This window comes from Pteropus vampyrus, unplaced genomic scaffold (assembly GCF_000151845.1).
Source record: "Pteropus vampyrus isolate Shadow unplaced genomic scaffold, Pvam_2.0 Scaffold84, whole genome shotgun sequence".
Lineage (NCBI taxonomy): Eukaryota > Metazoa > Chordata > Mammalia > Chiroptera > Pteropodidae > Pteropus > Pteropus vampyrus.
This window is the reverse complement of record NW_011888865.1, coordinates 4841702-4859367: the sequence shown is the minus strand read 5'-3', so window position 1 is coordinate 4859367 and position 17666 is coordinate 4841702. Positions and strand designations below refer to the sequence as shown.

The 17666-nt window shown below is 34.4% G+C and overlaps 1 protein-coding gene across 1 annotated transcript; it reads left to right on the top strand.

Moving 5' to 3' along the window:
• Positions 1 to 473: 473 nt before the first annotated feature.
• CHORDC1 (cysteine and histidine rich domain containing 1) lies at positions 474 to 17666 on the top strand (the record flags this gene model as incomplete). The annotated part of the gene is made up of 10 exons (XM_023532495.1): positions 474 to 728; positions 4006 to 4055; positions 7135 to 7191; positions 8183 to 8340; positions 10270 to 10373; positions 11000 to 11058; positions 14632 to 14702; positions 15652 to 15757; positions 17041 to 17160; positions 17586 to 17666. Coding segments are annotated over exons 1-10 (870 nt in total), but the record flags the coding sequence as incomplete, so codon positions are not given.

The following is a 17666-nucleotide window of genomic DNA, read 5'->3' as shown; positions in this document are numbered from 1 at the left end:
ATCAGTACTTTTGATATTCTGATCTCTAAGTGCTTTGCATTTTCACAGTGACTTGACCTCAATGACTGCTATTAAAATTGCTCCTAATGGCTTACATTTTTTCGGTGCTTCCGAATAAAGACAGTGGAGACACACTCACACGTGGAGAGTCGTCCACCATTCCTTTCATCATTCACTAACCGCACAACTTCTATGCAGAGGATTCGGAAACTCTGTACGATTCTGCACTTACTACCCTCAAGCAACCAGGGTACAAACATATCGACACTGCTGTCCCCAAAGTAGAGGGATGCTGGGAGGTGGGGCCGCGAGGGCAGGATCTTCCGCGCCAGACACCCACAGCCAATAAGGCGTGTGGAAATCTGGAGACAGAACGACACCACCGCGGACGCCTTCACGTTCTGCCTTTAGGGTTTTTCTTCTGCGAGAACCTAAGATGCCCCTCCGCGCCCAGCCGCCAGCAGCGGCGCCGCCCCGCCTCCTGCTCGTCCTCCGCCTCTTCTCATCGCCTCTGCGCCTGCGCGACCGGAAAATTCGCGAAGGTTCCTGAAGCGACGGCGGCCGTTTCCGGAAGCCGCAGCCCGGGCCGTCAGTCCGGTTGTTGCAGACGCAGCCTCCTGCGGTTCCCGGGGTTGGAGTCTGACTCTTAACGGCAGGGAAGGAAATGGCCCTGCTGTGCTACAACCGGGGCTGCGGTCAGCGCTTCGATCCCGAGACCAACTCCGATGGTAAGAGAAAAGCGCCGCCAGCCCGCCCTGCGCGCCGCACCTCATCCCGGGGACGCCCTGGGGCCCGACGGGGCCCCGGGCACCTCCGGCCGTCGCCGCGCGGCCCCCGCTCGGAGTCACCCCGAGGCCGTCCTCGCTGCCGCCCCCGTGTGCGCAGGGCCTGGGCGGCGCCCCGGTAACGGCATCCGGCTCCCCACCGCCGTGTCCCGAACCCGCGGACCGGCCCTCGCCGGGGCCCACGTGTTTCCCCACGGGCCGCTCTGCGCGCTCGTTCGCCTGGGGCTAGAACGTCTTCGTCCCCAGCCGCTCTGTCCCGGGAGCGAAGGTTAGCCGGGAGCTACTGGCCTCGCGTGGCGGATGATTTGTTGTAATCGTGTGTGTGTGCAAGAGACAGACGCCGGAGGGGTAGGCGGCGGGCGGGTTACCGTAGTATTTAAGTTCGTCTCCGTTGTATTAGTATAGGAATTTGTCTGAAAGCTGGCTGGCGGCCTGTTCGATAGACCCACTCTTCCAAACTTTTTAAAATGTGTACTTGGTTAGGAAAATCATTCTATATTTTTGCGCTGTTGTGATACACCCGTCCCGGTGGGTGGTACATTCGTTATCCTCTACTTAGTAGAGGTATTTGTGCTGGATATTTTTGCGATGGTCTTCCTATTTTAATACCGTTCCATTTTTAGGATAAAATGATTGAATTATCTCCACAGCACCAAGGTGTTGTTAAGGATGTAAAAGTGAGATAGTGACTAAACTAGGTGAGAAATAGAAAAAAAACAGTAAACTTGATTTTGATTGCTGAATGAGATAAATGAGTTGATTATTTGAGTGTTGTGGAACTTGACACCGCTTATGCAAATTTAGCATTTACTGTCTTGTTTTCCACATGCCAGTCTATCACTTTACATTATTTCACTTTAATCTTCCCAATAACCCTATGAAGTATGCATTATTAGCAAAGCCAAGTTCAACATGATAGCATCATGGGTCCTCGTTGTGAAAGAGATTAAATTCGATGCCTTTTAAAATCTTTTTCACCTCTCAGATGTCTGAAATATTTATCTTGGCGCACAGGTGAATTTGTGACATCATTTAAAATGGTAAAGACCATTGGCAGAATTCTAAAGAAAAGATATGTCCAGTCTTTGTACAATATTCTAGTTACTGTCATTGACATTTTTATGATATAAAGTTTTTCAAGGGGAAAATTGTGAAATTTCAGTGGACGACATAATCGAGGAATTAGGGTCTTTTTTAAAGTCCTTTGCTTTCGGTAGCGTATGTCTGTGTATACTCCAGTAATAAAGAGAAAAGGCTGGTGCTTTGTTGTATGAGGCACTATGTTTATTTATAGGGTGTTATATGCCATGGTAAAATTAAGAGATACAGCCAGTTTTTGGAAGTCAACTCTGTATGAAATGGTACAGTACCTAGGAAAGAGGTTGGGGGGTTGGGTGGGCAAGAAAGCCAGAGTTGTAGACAGTCTTCAACAGTACGATAATTCAGCTGGGAGCGCTAATAAGGTTGCTGAAAGTTTATTTGCTTTAGCAAAATGGGGGTAATTTTAGAGACTTAAATATCCCAAAGAAGTTGATTGACTGAATGGAAAGTTAAGCAGATGGAGATAGGGAGTAGAAGCCAGAGCTAATGGCAAAGCTGTGGACGTATTTAGGAGAAAGTTTTATACAGGAGAGATTTGACCTTGTGTATTGACTAAAAAATAACAAAACTCCCTTGTAAGCTGATAGGACATTTTAGTTTGAAACACAGCTATAGTGTTTAAAGGAAAATGATTAGGAACTTATATATGTTAGTTATTCTGGAAAAAGCACCATTTCACAAACAGTATTTTATTAAATCCAGATACATGAGGAAATTGAAATGGCTACCAAGAGGCACAGGTAGAATTTGAGCCAGGGTCAGACCCTTGGCTGTTAACCGCTTCCAACTTGTACCTTCTTACCCATAAAATAATTACTTTGAGCTAAACTATTAATCCTGATAAAGGCTAGAGAGGAGAATGTTCGCTGGCTTGTTACTTACTTTTGAAAGCAGTGATTTTCTGATTTTGTTTATACTAATTGTATTGTTAAGACCTGACTCACTGCTGTTGCCATTCTGCCAAAACTGACCATTATGATTATGCTTTTTACTGCGTTTTACGTTATTCATGTTATGTTTCTGACTATGAATATTTGGTATTTAAAAATACTCTGTTCTCTGCTTTGATTCCCTTCTCAGCTTCATATCCGGCTGCATATTCTATTTTGACTTTGAACCTCCTTCTTCAGCCCTTCTACTACTATCTCTAATTAATAGCTTCTTTATTTCTTTATTTACTGTGTCATGAAAATACTTGACACTTTCCATTCACCATTAGTGTCTTATGTAACACCTGGTCACTAACTAAGGAAACCATATTGGTTATTAATACAGGGGTAAGATTTCCTTAAGTGCCAGGGATTAATCACTTTAAGGCAATACCAAGAATCGGGTTGTAGACAGCTGAAAGCTAAACAGACATGAAGGTTAAGCAAAGTAGCCTTACAAGAAAATTGTGCAGTTTGAGGGCTCACCTTTTTTCCTAAGCTCATGATTCTCTCAGTGAATGTCTATTTTCTATTTTTGTTTAATGTACTACTTCATATTGCAAACTTTAAAAGCCTCTTTTTATACGAATTAAGTAAAAATTGATGGTATAATGAGGATGGTATAAAGAAATACAGAATAACAATAAGTATAATTTAAAGTTCTTTTTAATGAGGTTTATATTTAGGAATTGATACCTGTCTAGGAAAGTTAAATTAGCAATTAGATATTACATAAGTTTTTAAAATTTTGAACCTGTTCTTCCAAAATATCTTTTTAGGGACTCTCTTAGGGAACCTATGGATCAATGCACATGAGAACACATAAGTTTGATAGTATTTTTGTAAAAACAGAATTGAAAGATGATGGCCAAAATCTTGGAGCTTGTAGTTTTGATACTAAACAAATTTTATTACAAAGATTAGAGAAATAGAATTTATTTTGTTGTACATGAACTATTCTGTATTATTTTTATAGCTAACACTCTTGAATTAGAATTTTAGCTATTACTATTTTAATTCAGTGTTAAATTAAGCACAGTGTGTCATGCATCAAACTAGAGCATTAGTGAATATTTAAGGAAAAGAAAAATATTACCTGGGTTTGGAAAAAGCGTTAATGTTAACACCTGAAGGAAATAATAATTCTTTATTGTAAAGTGGTATTATTTTTTTCTTCTGTTTTTGAACAGATGCTTGCATATACCACCCAGGTGTTCCAGTCTTTCATGATGCATTAAAGGTAGGAACTTGATATATTTCATTGTCTTCATATTTGTATAGTAAATTTAGAGATATAATACTAAATCTTTATTGTCTCATCTTTTTTTTCCACAGTGCGTGACTTTCTGCTTTCTTAAGGACCATTTTGGGGTGCTTTAATCAAGTACTCCACTAAAGGCAAATTACTGGAAATTTTATTTAATAAAATTGTTATTTCTACCTCAGTTCTCATTTTCTCTACTCCACGTTTCTTTACCTTCCTAAATTTGAGGAGAAATACAAGTAGTTGTATTGAATCTTAAGCTCTCAGTCTATTAGACAGGTGCCGTCTAATAAGAGCAGCTCTGAATTTTAGGAAAGATTATAAACACTTGAGAATGGTGCCCATCTCAGGACTGACATGTAAGTTTACAGAAAAGAGATGCCACCTGTTTTCCGGCTGTACTTCATTAATGTTCCGGAGAAATAGAGAAATAATAGAATGTTGTTTGACCAGGTTTTTCGTTTCGGTTCTGTTGATCTTTCAGAATTTATGATAATATGGTACATTTTCCATTGTGTATCTCAGAATGTTGCAGCATGGCTGCCTTGGTTTTAGGTGTTGCTACTTGTTCTTAGGAACGTAAACACAGTCCTAAATATTTAAATATTGTCAGTTCCCTTTGAGTTTTTTTTTATTATAATTGACCTTTGTTTTAAAAAATTACAGGGAATGATTTTCAGCATATCTTATTTTATAAAAGTACTATATCAAACATTTTAGATCACTGTTAATTCTGTTGAAAAAGTGCCCCTTTTTTGTAAGGTACTAATTTTAATTGATGGGATACATGCCCTTAAAATAGAAAGTTTCCATTATTTATTCTAATGTCAAAGATGATAGACAAATTATTGCTTTATGGTTGGGCAAGATGCTATTAGGATATTTTAGGTAAATAATCTTTAATAATTATGAAATTCTGTTTAAAACTTTTAGGATAATTTACAGAAAACATTCAAATTACATTTTGAAGGGGTAGGCTAGTATAGAGATTTATATGTGAAGTAGCTCTTTAAAGAAATAAGACAAATCGGTCTGTCTGATACATGCATAATTGAAATTAATAAAACTTGCAACACCAATATTGTTACGCTATATTATTAGGATCTCAAAACACACACACACACACACTGTTTCTAATTATACCTTTCAGGGAGTAGATGGACTTTTTTGACATTTAACTGTTAGATAGCCAAGTATAAACAAAGATATGTACAAGGAGATAAGTGTGTTAGTCTGGTTCTAAACCAGGAAAATAAAACAAATATTCAATGGGGCGAGTTGAGACCTGACTCCTACTTTCATCTTTTTAGCCTTTTTACAAATTTGTGAGGTTGGAAACTGTGATTCTGTAGGAATATTTATTTTTGCAGGATTGGGGAATTTTCTCTTTCTTGCACTGCTTTTTATTCTATGCTTATTTTTCTTGTACACTTCTTTTTCTATGCTGTTTTCCTCTTATCTCCAAATCATAATCAGACTTCACTGCTCAGTCTTTGGGCTTCTTCTTTTCTCATTTTAGTTCATTCCTACCCTTAAATGTCACCTCTATGCCAATGGCTTCTAGAACATATTTCCATTTTTGTATGTCATTGGCAGCCGTGAACCATTATCTGAAGTGGACTCATTCCAAAAATAGCTTTGCCTCTCACTTTTGTCGCTGTTAGTAATGATCACTAACTTTTGGTCATTTAGTCTACATCTCTCTGTTTTTACTGCACAACTGTTAATCACTCAGATTGATTAATCTTAATGATTTTACTTTTAAGTATTTCTGTTCTCTAATTCTTTTGCTTATTATTGTCTCCATAAACGTTTCTTGAATATCCAGATTTTCCAAGACTCTTGGATTTCACAGCCCAGTAAATTTCAGACGAAATTCGTCGATATAGTATCTAGTGTCTGTTGTTGCCAGTTTTCTTTTTGACCAATTAAGGCATTAAATATTACATTAACAAATGACAGAACACTTTAATGTTCAAATTAGAAGAGGCATATTCAGAGAAAAGGACAATCCTACTTAAGAAAAGTCAGCAACCTTACACACACATACTTAAAATTATCCTTCCTTTTCTCATTTTACTGAGAACTATGGATCCCAGTTTGGCATTCAGGAACAATTAGTCTGTTTTATGTATGTATCCCAGTATCTCCAGAATACCTGATGTAATTCTTGTTTAGAATAACTTTTCTGATGACTATATTATCAGTGCTAATTAAACCCTATATTTAGTTGTTGTAACTTTTCATCTATATTTCAATTCAGAATAAAAGAATCAAAATAAAGGAAAATTTGAATTATAGCACATTGAACATAAAAAAACCTTTAAGTGCATATTGTGAAAAAAAAAAAATCACTGCCAAATTCTTCAAGCAGTATATTGAGAAAAATAGTGAGGCCCAGATAGGTATGTGTAAAGCTAGCCCTTAGTCTATTTGAGACACCCCAAGTCTTGAAACTGCCTTTTTATTTCCTTAGTCTCTGCACTACACTAGAGTTATAGATGACAACTTAAAGCTATTTTTTGGTAGGCCAGTTGATATTTTGTTCAGAAATTATGCACCGCATTACAATTTCTATATTTTTATGTTTCTCACTGAAAAGATCATTTAACTTTCAAAGGTCTCGCACTGCTTATGCGGCTGCATTAATTAATCTGTTCTGAAAATAGGTAGAAAGCTTATTGAGGAATAGCTACAATGAGTTCATTTCGAAACTTAATTATTGTAATTATCTCAGACTTACTGCATTTTTCACTTCCTAAGTCTTTTAAAATATAGGCTGTTTTTAGAAATTATAAATTGTTTTCTAAAATCAAGTACTATTTTTAATACAGAAGCAATTTCTCTTTATTTTTAAGGTGCTTCCTTAAGGTAGATCTCACTACACATCACTTCTAACATTCGTTAATTGTTTTTTTCAGACACTTCAAAACTGTGAAATACATATATATTCAAGCCACTTCTGGATTCAAGTAGATTAGTGCAAGTGGACTGTTTCACTGCGTGTGGTTCTCATGCAGATAGTTTTCAGTTTTTATTCTCTTGTGTTTCATAGGGGTGGTCTTGCTGTAGAAGAAGAACAACTGATTTTTCTGATTTTTTAAGCATTGTAGTAAGTATTAATTTTTTTTCCTAGATTATCACCTGAAAATTACATATTGGGAGTTACAGATTTGAGGGATCTGATTTTGGACATCTATTGATGAATTCCTGTTACCTTGCAGATAGTACCTTTCTTTTAAAATGGGGCTTACCTCCTGTCTACAGTCATTAAAATAGGAATTTTAATATTTTAGAAATGAAGATTTCAAGATATGAATTACTGACTTGTCAATTTAGGTTTATGCTTGATGTTAGTAGTCGTAAAAGAACATCAAGAGGAAGCAAAGGGTAGGCAACAATTTAATGCATTTTCAATTAGGAACAATAAATTTTTATTGAATCTAAAATACTATCGAAGTACACCATTCTTTTGTATACCCTTAAGAAAGAAAACTAAAGCTGTTAATGAAATAACATTGAAATGCCACTGATCTTACAATTTCAGAGATATTAAAATGTAAGTATGAATCAGTGGAATACGGAAAAGGTAGCTAGCATTTATTGAATATTTCCACCTGCCAGATGTACGAAGTATTCTGTTGCTTAATTTTGTTGTTTTAATCCTCTCAAAGTGCTGTTATCTTCATTTACTGATGAGTAAACTGAGGTTTAAAAAGGTTAATTTGCTCAAGGTCGTATAGCCAGTAAGTAGCCGAACTGAGGATCACATTGAGGCCCTTTTTTATAAATGATTTGTAGAATTCTCTTAGATCTCCAGAATTTGTTTCCCATATAAAGGGAGTTTATGCTGTACATTTAATAGTTAAGTAGATATTTATGAAGTATTTTTTAAAAGTCTTTTAAAACGCATTACTCGTGTAATAACTCATTTACAAATAGAGCAAATTTGTTTTCCTGTTTTTAGTTTCTTAAAATAATGTGATAAAAGTGGAGAAAACATACAAAAGAGGATTTTTTAATAAAGAATTGAAAAATAGTATTTTTTTCATGGCATGTGAAATAGATGATAGGATAACTCTTAATATACCTTTCACTAACAGGGCTGTACAAAAGGTAGACATAATAATGAAAAGCCACCTGAGCCAGTCAAACCTGAGGTCAAGACTACTGAGAAGAAAGAACTATCTGAATTGAAACCCAAATTTCAGGAGCACATCATTCAGGCCCCTAAACCAGTAGAAGCAATAAAGAGGCCAAGGTACATTTTTTTACAGTTGCATATTATTTGTTTCTGGTATTTCCTTTTATGATTTTGTATAATATCATTTGTAGCTGTCAGTGTAGGTCACCAACTTTTGAACCATTTTAGCTATGCCTTTCATTTTTATTCCCCCTCAGCTAAGGGCATGTACACAGTAAAATCCATTGCAGACTTGTTCACTGCATCATCATCATTATGGCAAGGTGAGGAAGCCATGGATACTTCTTATGACTTGGCTTGTATCTTTCACTGTGGCATAGTGAAATTCTGTAAAGGAGTTGTCCTTGTTGGTTAATCAGTTTGAGTTGAAAAAGAACTTAGAGGTCTTGTTTTCCATTCTTCTACTGTTTCTCAAATATCTTCTAGGACATTCTTGACAGAAGAATATTTACTTTCAAATAATTCTAGTGAAGAAGAATTTACTCTTATAGTAGTCCATTATATTACTAAATCAGTGTATAATTTTTCCTTTGTGTTGAGCCAAATTATTTCTTTCTTTGTCCATATTTTGCCAGTTAGAACAAGTCTGTCACTCATCTGTTTTCAGATGCCTGGAAACTGTTAATCTCGTTATCACTGACAAGTTTTTATGTTTTTGATTTAAATTGTATATCTGTTAAAAGTACTTTTAAAAGGCCTTTTGCTTATTTTGCAGTAGAATTATACAGACTCCATACTCACCTTCTGATCAACTAGATTATATTTAATTTTACATTTCCACACATACATATTGGGTACCACTATTATACCAGGTTTTTTTCATGTTGCACTTGAGTATCAAATTGTTTTAGAACCAAAATATAAGAATTAAAAAACAGATGGGTTTTGGCTTCATATATGCCCCCTGTTGATATTTTATTCACTCTGTGGACTTAGGGTTTTTCTAACTTTTTCTTTATTGATCTTACTTAAACAAATTTATAACATATTGACTAATACTAAACCAAAATAAGAACCCTAAGAGACATCTTGAGGTTTGTTTGTTTAACCAAACTACATAGCATGATTTTATTCCATCTTCACCTTATTCGTAATCATGAGAGACTTTATCAGATGTCTTGCTGGCTGATTTGGCAGGTAGAAAAAAATAATCAGAAAAAGACAATTCTGACATAGCTCATTCTTAAGTATTACAGTGGACTCTACTATAATTGACAATATGAGTTAATATTTTCTTTAAATGATGGACTGTTTCACTTAAGAGGAAGTGAGGGAAACATCTTAAATTCATTTGGTGGTATTGCAAAGATAGCTTTCTATGTACTTTGTTAATGCCTCCTACATCATTAGTTTTATTTTATTAAGGATGTAGAATGAATAACCTATAGTTTCTATTTTTATTGCTGCATTTATTAGTATTCTTAATACTTATTTACTGTCTTAAAAAATTGTACATATGTTATGAAATGTCGTTACTGTGTTTTTAGCTCCATTAAAATTGTCTGCGATACAGTTATATCCGAATTTATAAATGTATGTACCAGTGTTCACGCAAAGTGAATTATCTCCCAGTAGAATGTCTCCACTAAGTGGATTCACTTAGTACATACTGCCTTTTGTTTATATACTCAGCATTTTGCTTAGGCATAGAATGTAAAATTACAATAACTTCCTTGGAGTTACTCATCTTGACAAACTTGGATTCCTAATCTTTACTTTTTTCCCATTAGCCCTGATTAATAATTTAATGTATTGGCAATAGCATGATTAGTCAAGACTTAATATTGTAATATCAGAATCTTTTTTGTTAAAACATAGAAATGTCAGTACATTATAGCGGTTATTTGTAAAATACTTTTTAATGGGAAAAAGTTGATTCATCAAGTATTTGGGCTCTTTATAAATAGGCTCTTAAGTATATTTATTTTAGCACAAAGGAATATTTTGGTATATCATTAATGGTAATAAAGTCTCAAAATTCTCCAGCCCAGATGAACCAATGTCAAATTTGGAATTGAAAGTATCTGCCTCCCTAAAACAAGCACTTGATAAACTTAAACTATCATCAGGGAACGAAGAAAATAAGAAAGGTAAGGTTTTATTTTGTATTTTTTTCTGTATAATTAACCAATTATCTAAAAGAACCAGAAGCCATATAGTTTAATGAATGTATATTTGAAAAAGTAACACATTGTAGTAAAGAACTTAATTTGTTTTCTAAATGCGAGTAATACCACAGAATGACTACGTGGTTTATTCAGAATGAGAGTTTGTTAAATTTTTTCTTTTGATTCATTACTTTTTAACAGTGAGTTAAATTTCTTTAATAATTGTACATGTTACATTGTCCATGAGGTAAAAAAATTCGGTGTTTTCTAATCTTTACCTGATACCATGGGAGGAAAGTATCCTTTCATTTCTCTTTTATAATGTTAAGATATTGAATATAGTATTGTATTATAGAATAGAAATGTCATATATCATGTTGAGTACATCGGCAAAACCTAATCATGATAGTTGCCTTCTTAATAGCTTTTTAAATACATTGCCTGGGAACACAGAGAAAACGTTCTTATTTTAAAATGTCAGTGTTTTTGCATTTAGATTATTTTTTTAAATGCCTGTTTTATGGAAATGTTTCCTTTTTAAGAATGGCACTACAGTAAAGAGTTCTGTTTTACTGTTTCTTACTTGATTTTTTTTCCCTTTGTTTCAGAAGAAGACAGTGATGAAATTAAGATTGGGACCTCATGTAAAAATGGAGGGTGTTCAAAGGTATATGTTGTAAAATTTGTGTTGTGTCATGGAAGTAAAACTTTAATTTTGAAAAAAACTGCAGTTTACTGACTCAGTTCACAGATTTGCATACCTATTACATGTTGGGCACTATGCTGTGAGCTAGGGCTATGAACATGGATAAGAGACTGAGGAGTATCATATCTGATAGAATCTTGGGAATAAATAATTCTAATTCAGTCAGCATTTACTGAGCACTTACTACGTGTCACACATTGAGGGCTGGGGACGTGGTATTAAAGCAAAAATCTCTTCTTGCTAAGCTGGTATTCTAGTTTAGAGAGAGAGAGAACAAATAGGTAATTAAATATGATTTCAGGTAGTTATGAAGAAAAGAGGATAGAGAGAAGCTATTTAAGATTTCAGAGAGGTCTTTTGAAGTGTTAGTACACTAAGTTAAAAATCTGAATGTCGCAGATGGGTTCTATAAACCTTGGAGTAGATATGGGAGTAGGATGTGTAGAGGTTTTAGATCTTGTCTTTTCAAGGAATTAAGAGAAAGGTTAGTCGGGCTTGGGCAAGGGTGTGTAAGTAGTGGATAAGAGGTAGGCAAGATTATGGAGGTTCTTAAAAGCCATAATGAGGGGTTTGGGCTTTATTCTAAGTATAATGGGAAGCTATCCGTTTAAGGAGAGGTTTTAAAATATATAGCTTTGGCTGCCAATAGCAAACATAATGGGGCGGGAGTGGAATTGGAAAAAGGAACCAGCTAGTATGCTGTTGCAGAAGACCAGGCAGTTGGAGAGTATGTTTTTGAGAAGTACTTAAATGTGGGAGGTGATCAGACATCTCAGTGAGGCTTTTTCTTACCTACAGTATGTAAAATTGCATACCCTTCAGCATTTGCACTCTTACTCTTCTCTTTCCTCCTAGCACGCACTTCCTTATGACCTGTCACTTATTTTGCATATTGATTTTGCTTATGATCTGTCACATCTAACTTTCCTTTTCCTCCTTAATGTGAGGTTTACAAAGAAAGGAATTTGTTCTTTGCAGTATTTTGAATGCTTAGAGCAATGCCTGGCACATGGCAAATACATGTAGCATGAATGATATTTGGAAATATTAACAGGACTTGGTAATGAACCAGAAGTGAAGGAAAGGGGCTTATAGCTCCAGTGTCTAGGTAATGGATGGCACCGTTAACCAAGAAGGAGAAGACAGGGTTGGGGGAGCAGGTTTGTGGTTTTCTCTCATGTTAAATTTGAGATTGCATTGCCATTTAGGGATGTAAATATAAATGTATTCATATGTTTATCATATTTATAAGGTATAAGTAGTAGATAAAAGATTAATTCTTGCAATAGGAGCGATAGTGCAAGTAAAGTGGTAGGGTAATAGAGGAAGATCAGACAGAAGGTATCCCAGATGAATTTTGAAAAACAAATGACAATTCTCTAAATAGACAAAAAGGCAAGATTTCCCAAGCAGAGATGATAGCAGTAGTATACAGAAAACAATAAATTGTTAATAATAATGGTACAGAATTTGCTGGTGTGAAGTTGAGATTAAAAGAGAAGTATAGGGGTCAGATCTTGAAAGACTTGTATAATCCTCAAGAGTTAGACTTTACTTTGGGTTATGGAGGCCACTAAAGAAATTTTTAAATCTTTTTCACTGAAATATAACATTTAAAAGTATACAAATGTAGATTTATAGCTCAAGGAATTTTCATAAAGCGCTAGAACCCTTCATATGTCTCCTCACTCTCTCTCTCCCAAAGGTAACCACATTTTCTTTTTATCAACATAGATTAGTTTTCCCTGTTTTTGAATTTAATGCAAATAGAATCATAGAATAGGTATCCTTGTGTCTATCTTCCTTTCCTTAATAAGATGTTTGTTAAGAGTTACTTTTGTTGCATGTAGTTTGTACATTTTCATTGCTTTAAAATATACCATTGCTTGAATATGCCAATTTATCCCTTCTACTGCTCTTTAAATTTTTTTGATTAATGATACTAAACATTTTTTGAACATGACTTGGGACAGGTGTAATTTCTGTTAAAGATGTGACTAGAAATGGAATTGCTGGATTATAGGGTGTGTATATGACCAGCTTTAACAGATATGTCTATATAGTTTCCCAAAGTAGTTGTATTTACACTCGTACCAGCAGTTTGTGAGGCTGGTTTCCTTTTTCTACACCTTGGTATCACTTTATAATATCAGCCTTTTATATTTTAACCATTCTGGTGGATGTGTAGTGTTTCCATCGTGGTTTTAATTCCCACTTTCCAGATGATAACTTAGTACTTTTCTGTATATTTATTGATCATTTGGATCTTTTGTGAAATGTCCAAAATCTTTTATTTTTCTCTTAAATTGGCTTTTTCTTATTGATTTTAGGACTTCTTCATATTTTTTTAGCTACAAAAAATATTTTTTTAGCTACAAAAAATATGTAAAAAAATGTATAATGTCTCTTTATCAAAGAGACATTATACATTTTCACTAACAATGGCTTTCAATAAACAGAGGCTTTTTAATTTTAGTAAAATCCAATTTACCCATATTTTCCTTTGCGACCAGTGCTTTCTGTGCCCTATTTAAGAAATCTGCTAATTTCAGGGCCATGAATTAGAACCTCTTAGTATAGTCTCACTGCCTAAAATCTGCTAGTGATCATGAAGAAGGTTAGCAGATTAAACTGATAGATATTTTTAAGACAAATTGACAGGTTTGTGATAGACTACATATGGGTGGAGGAAGAAGAGAAATTGAAGAGGACTTAACAGTTTTGCTTTGGGAGACTGAGTGGATATGGTGCCATCAAGTAGGTTTGGGAGGCAACAGTGATAAATTCAGAGTCTAATATACTGAGTTTACATGCTTATTGAATATCTTTAGGATATATACACCCCCAGTAGTTTGGATTTACAAAAAGTAAACGTACAGAATTCTATTTTCTGTACTCGTAGGTGGTTGTAATAAATAACCAAAATAGAATTATACTACTGGCCTCATCTGTGTTATATTAACATAACTTTTTGTGAATTCATCTGTAGAGCCTTCACCTACAGCAGCAATGTGGGCCCGGATCTTCCAGACAAACCCTGGATATATATATAGGTCTGCAGCTCATTTTACCCTTCATAGGGATAAGAAATCATCACTCTAAAACTTCCAGAATTGCTTATTAGATTTTCCATATTAATTGATAATGCACACACAGAATCGATGCACATAAATCATGCTGTATTTCTGTTGAGATTACTAATCTCTTGGTTTTAATATTATATTGTAAATTTTAAATACCTGAATGTGCTCGGATGTGACCTCATGCCCAAAAGTCTAAAAGCATCTTAATACATCCTGTTGCCTACTCTTCTGTTTGCCTTTTTTCATAGGGAACTGAAACGTAAACATATCTAAAAAAGAATCATTTTTCATTCCTTGTTAGAATGGCCCAGGGTGAATTTATGAATGTTCTAAGTGATTATTGTTATTTCTTGAGCATTTTCATAATTCATAGAGGTCATCAATACTACAAATAATGTGCAAAATGTAACGTTGAGATATGAAGCTAATTTTTTTCTTTTTTCTCTTTTAGACGTATCAGGGTCTACAGAGTCTAGAAGAAGTCTGTGTATATCATTCTGGAGTACCTATTTTCCATGAAGGGTAACTTATATATGACTAATAAAAACTTTATGGTACAAGTTAGAAAAGTTAATATGCCTTTATACATTATTTGTCATGCAGTGTAATTAGATATTTTATTTACATCGTTATATAATCTTTACAGTAATCCAGAAATGTGAGTTTTATCTTCTTTTACACATGAGAAATTGAAATAGTATTACAGTTAAGTGGCCATTGTGGTTCAAACCTCATGTTTCTCCATTATACTTCGATGTGATACTTTGTTGGGCTGAGTAGTATTTTGTTTGAAAGACTGTCCTGCACATTTAGGACATATAGAAATTTTGACCCTGAGCACTAAAATGCCTACACTGGCATCCAAGAAAACTCATACTTTTCTACAGCCCTCAGTTGAGAGCCTCTCTTCTGTATTACCCTGTAGTTTGTAAAAACACGGTACTGTGTTAAAATCTTCCACTCTGTTTCCAGTATTCTTCAGGAGTCAAACCCAAAGGTTTACTATAATTTTTGTCTTCCGGGGTTAGATTTTTCTCAAGGGATAGTGGATTTCACCTACTATGGGACTGACCTTCACAGGTTGTGTAAACATTATTTTTTAGTTTGTTTGAATAGTCTCACTTTGCTGGGTTACTCAAATGTGAGGATTTTAAATTTTTGGTCATACCACTTTTTGGTAACTCAAGACAGTGGAATGCAAGCTATCAGTGAAAAGCTGATTCAGAATTTTGTGTTTGGTTTTAAGCATCTTTATTTAGGAGCTCCAAAATTGCTATAATAAATTTCATCTGATTTTAAAATTACTAGTCTTCTGATAATAATTAAAGTTTTAAGTGTTTGATAACTTAGATACTTCTAAGGTCCTAAAGTTCACACTTAATATTTTTTTGGAATCACTGTCACGATAATACTTCTGGACTTAATTGGTTGTGAGATTTTATTTCTGAAATTTTTCTCTGCTAATTTAAAGGATGAAATACTGGAGCTGTTGTAGAAGAAAAACTTCTGATTTTAATACATTTTTAGCCCAAGCAGGCTGTACAACAGGGAAACACCTGTGGACTGCAAAGGATGCTGTAAGTAACCTTTTCAAAATAATGCATTAGAATGTATTCATCTGAGTCATTTTTAAAAGATTTGAGTGTATTCTGTCTTTAGATTTAAAGAAAAAAGTTTTCTCTCCCTCACACAGTATAGATTTTCAAAACAAATTTTCTTTCCTCACACAGTAAAGTTTTGAATGGCCTAAAAACTAAAATTTGAGTCAGTCTCTCAGATCCTGCCCTTTGATCAAAACAACCATTACATATGCTGATGATGCAACCATATAAGTGTTTGTGAAATACTTAAGCCTGCCAAAATTAGAGCATATTTTTTTGTAATTCCATAGTCTGTTCCCATTTTTTTGTTTCATAAAAATCACTTTTTTACTCATTTGATATTATTGATCACTTAGACTTCTGATTCTCTTGCCCACTTAGAACTTCATTCAACCATTTACAGATGGTTGACGTCATCTAGTAGCCAATGAGGGGGATTGCAGACTTGTTTTATATACCTCTGCTTGCCACAGGAAAATTTACCAAAAATAAAATAAATAAAATATCAGTTTCTGCTTCTCTGTACAACTTTTAAAAAGACTGGATTCTACAGATAATTCCCCTAAATCCCATTAAGTTATGAGAAGGAAAGCAATTTATTGCTAAATGTTTGATAGCTATTATTTATGTGTTTCATAATAAATTAGTTTTATGTGCTGTATTGGCACTACTAACCGCAAGGCAATGAACTTTTCAGTATATGTGTCTTTTATAAAGTAATTGTAAATTTTCATATTGCTTTAAGAATTCATTCTATATTTGAGTATTTTATAGTTTCTGCTTTTTTAATAGCACATAGTTGGAGATTATCATAATGCATCTACCATAAAACTAGTTTTATAAGCAAAAGTGAAGTCTCCCTGTAATTTCTCCAAGGTCCAAAAGTTGAAAGATTTAGTTCGAAAAAATAGGCTGTTGTTTTCTGTTATATGTAAGTTTTCAGAATCTAACCCTTGATGAAATGTTTTTGTGATCATGATTTGTCTCTTTTTCAAGTAGTTACTGATAAAGCAATGTACCACTGGTAGGGTAATAATTATTTCCCTAATAGTAATAAAAAGATTACTTCCACAAATTCCCACCCCCCCCTTTTTTTTTTTGCATAGTTTGAGAGGAAAATAATTAATAACAATAGCAGATGGTTATAGTCAGTTATTTTTTTCCCAGATTCCCCGATGCACATGGTAATTTTTTTCTCACTTATATGTGTCAGTTTATATGTCGCTTTGTAAATTCATAAAGTTTGTCTTATATTACAGGGGAAAAAAGTCGTTCCGTGTAGACATGACTGGCATCAGACTGGGGGTGAAGTCACCATTTCAGTATATGCTAAAAATTCCCTTCCAGAGCTTAGTCAAGTAGTAGCTAATAGTACATTGGTAAGTACACGGAATATCTCTGAGTAAAAATTGGCTTTATGCATTATTCTTAATGTTGACGTAATGTTCTTGTTCGAGCTGATTTTAAGATCTTTTTTCCAATTGAAAATATAGTTCCAAATTACTTTCACAGAAACTATTTTAATGAAAATTTCTGCATAATAGAGGTATTTCTAAAGCATTCCAGAGATAATTATCGTAGCCTGGAAGATTTATCAGTTAATATGGTACTTAGTTCTCAGTGTGAATCTTCAGGTTAATTCTTTTTCGTTTATGGTTTTCTCAAATAAAATACAATATTGGCAGTTTATTAAAATAGCTTAAATGATTTTTATCAGTGTATCCTTTTTATATAATCATTGTTTTATGTCATAAACCTTCAGTTTGGATTTGATCAATTATTCAACTTTCTATATCTTTTTCAGTTAAATGTACACATTGTATTCGAAGGAGAGAAGGAATTTCACCAAAATGTTAAATTATGGGGTGTAAGTATCATGTATCCA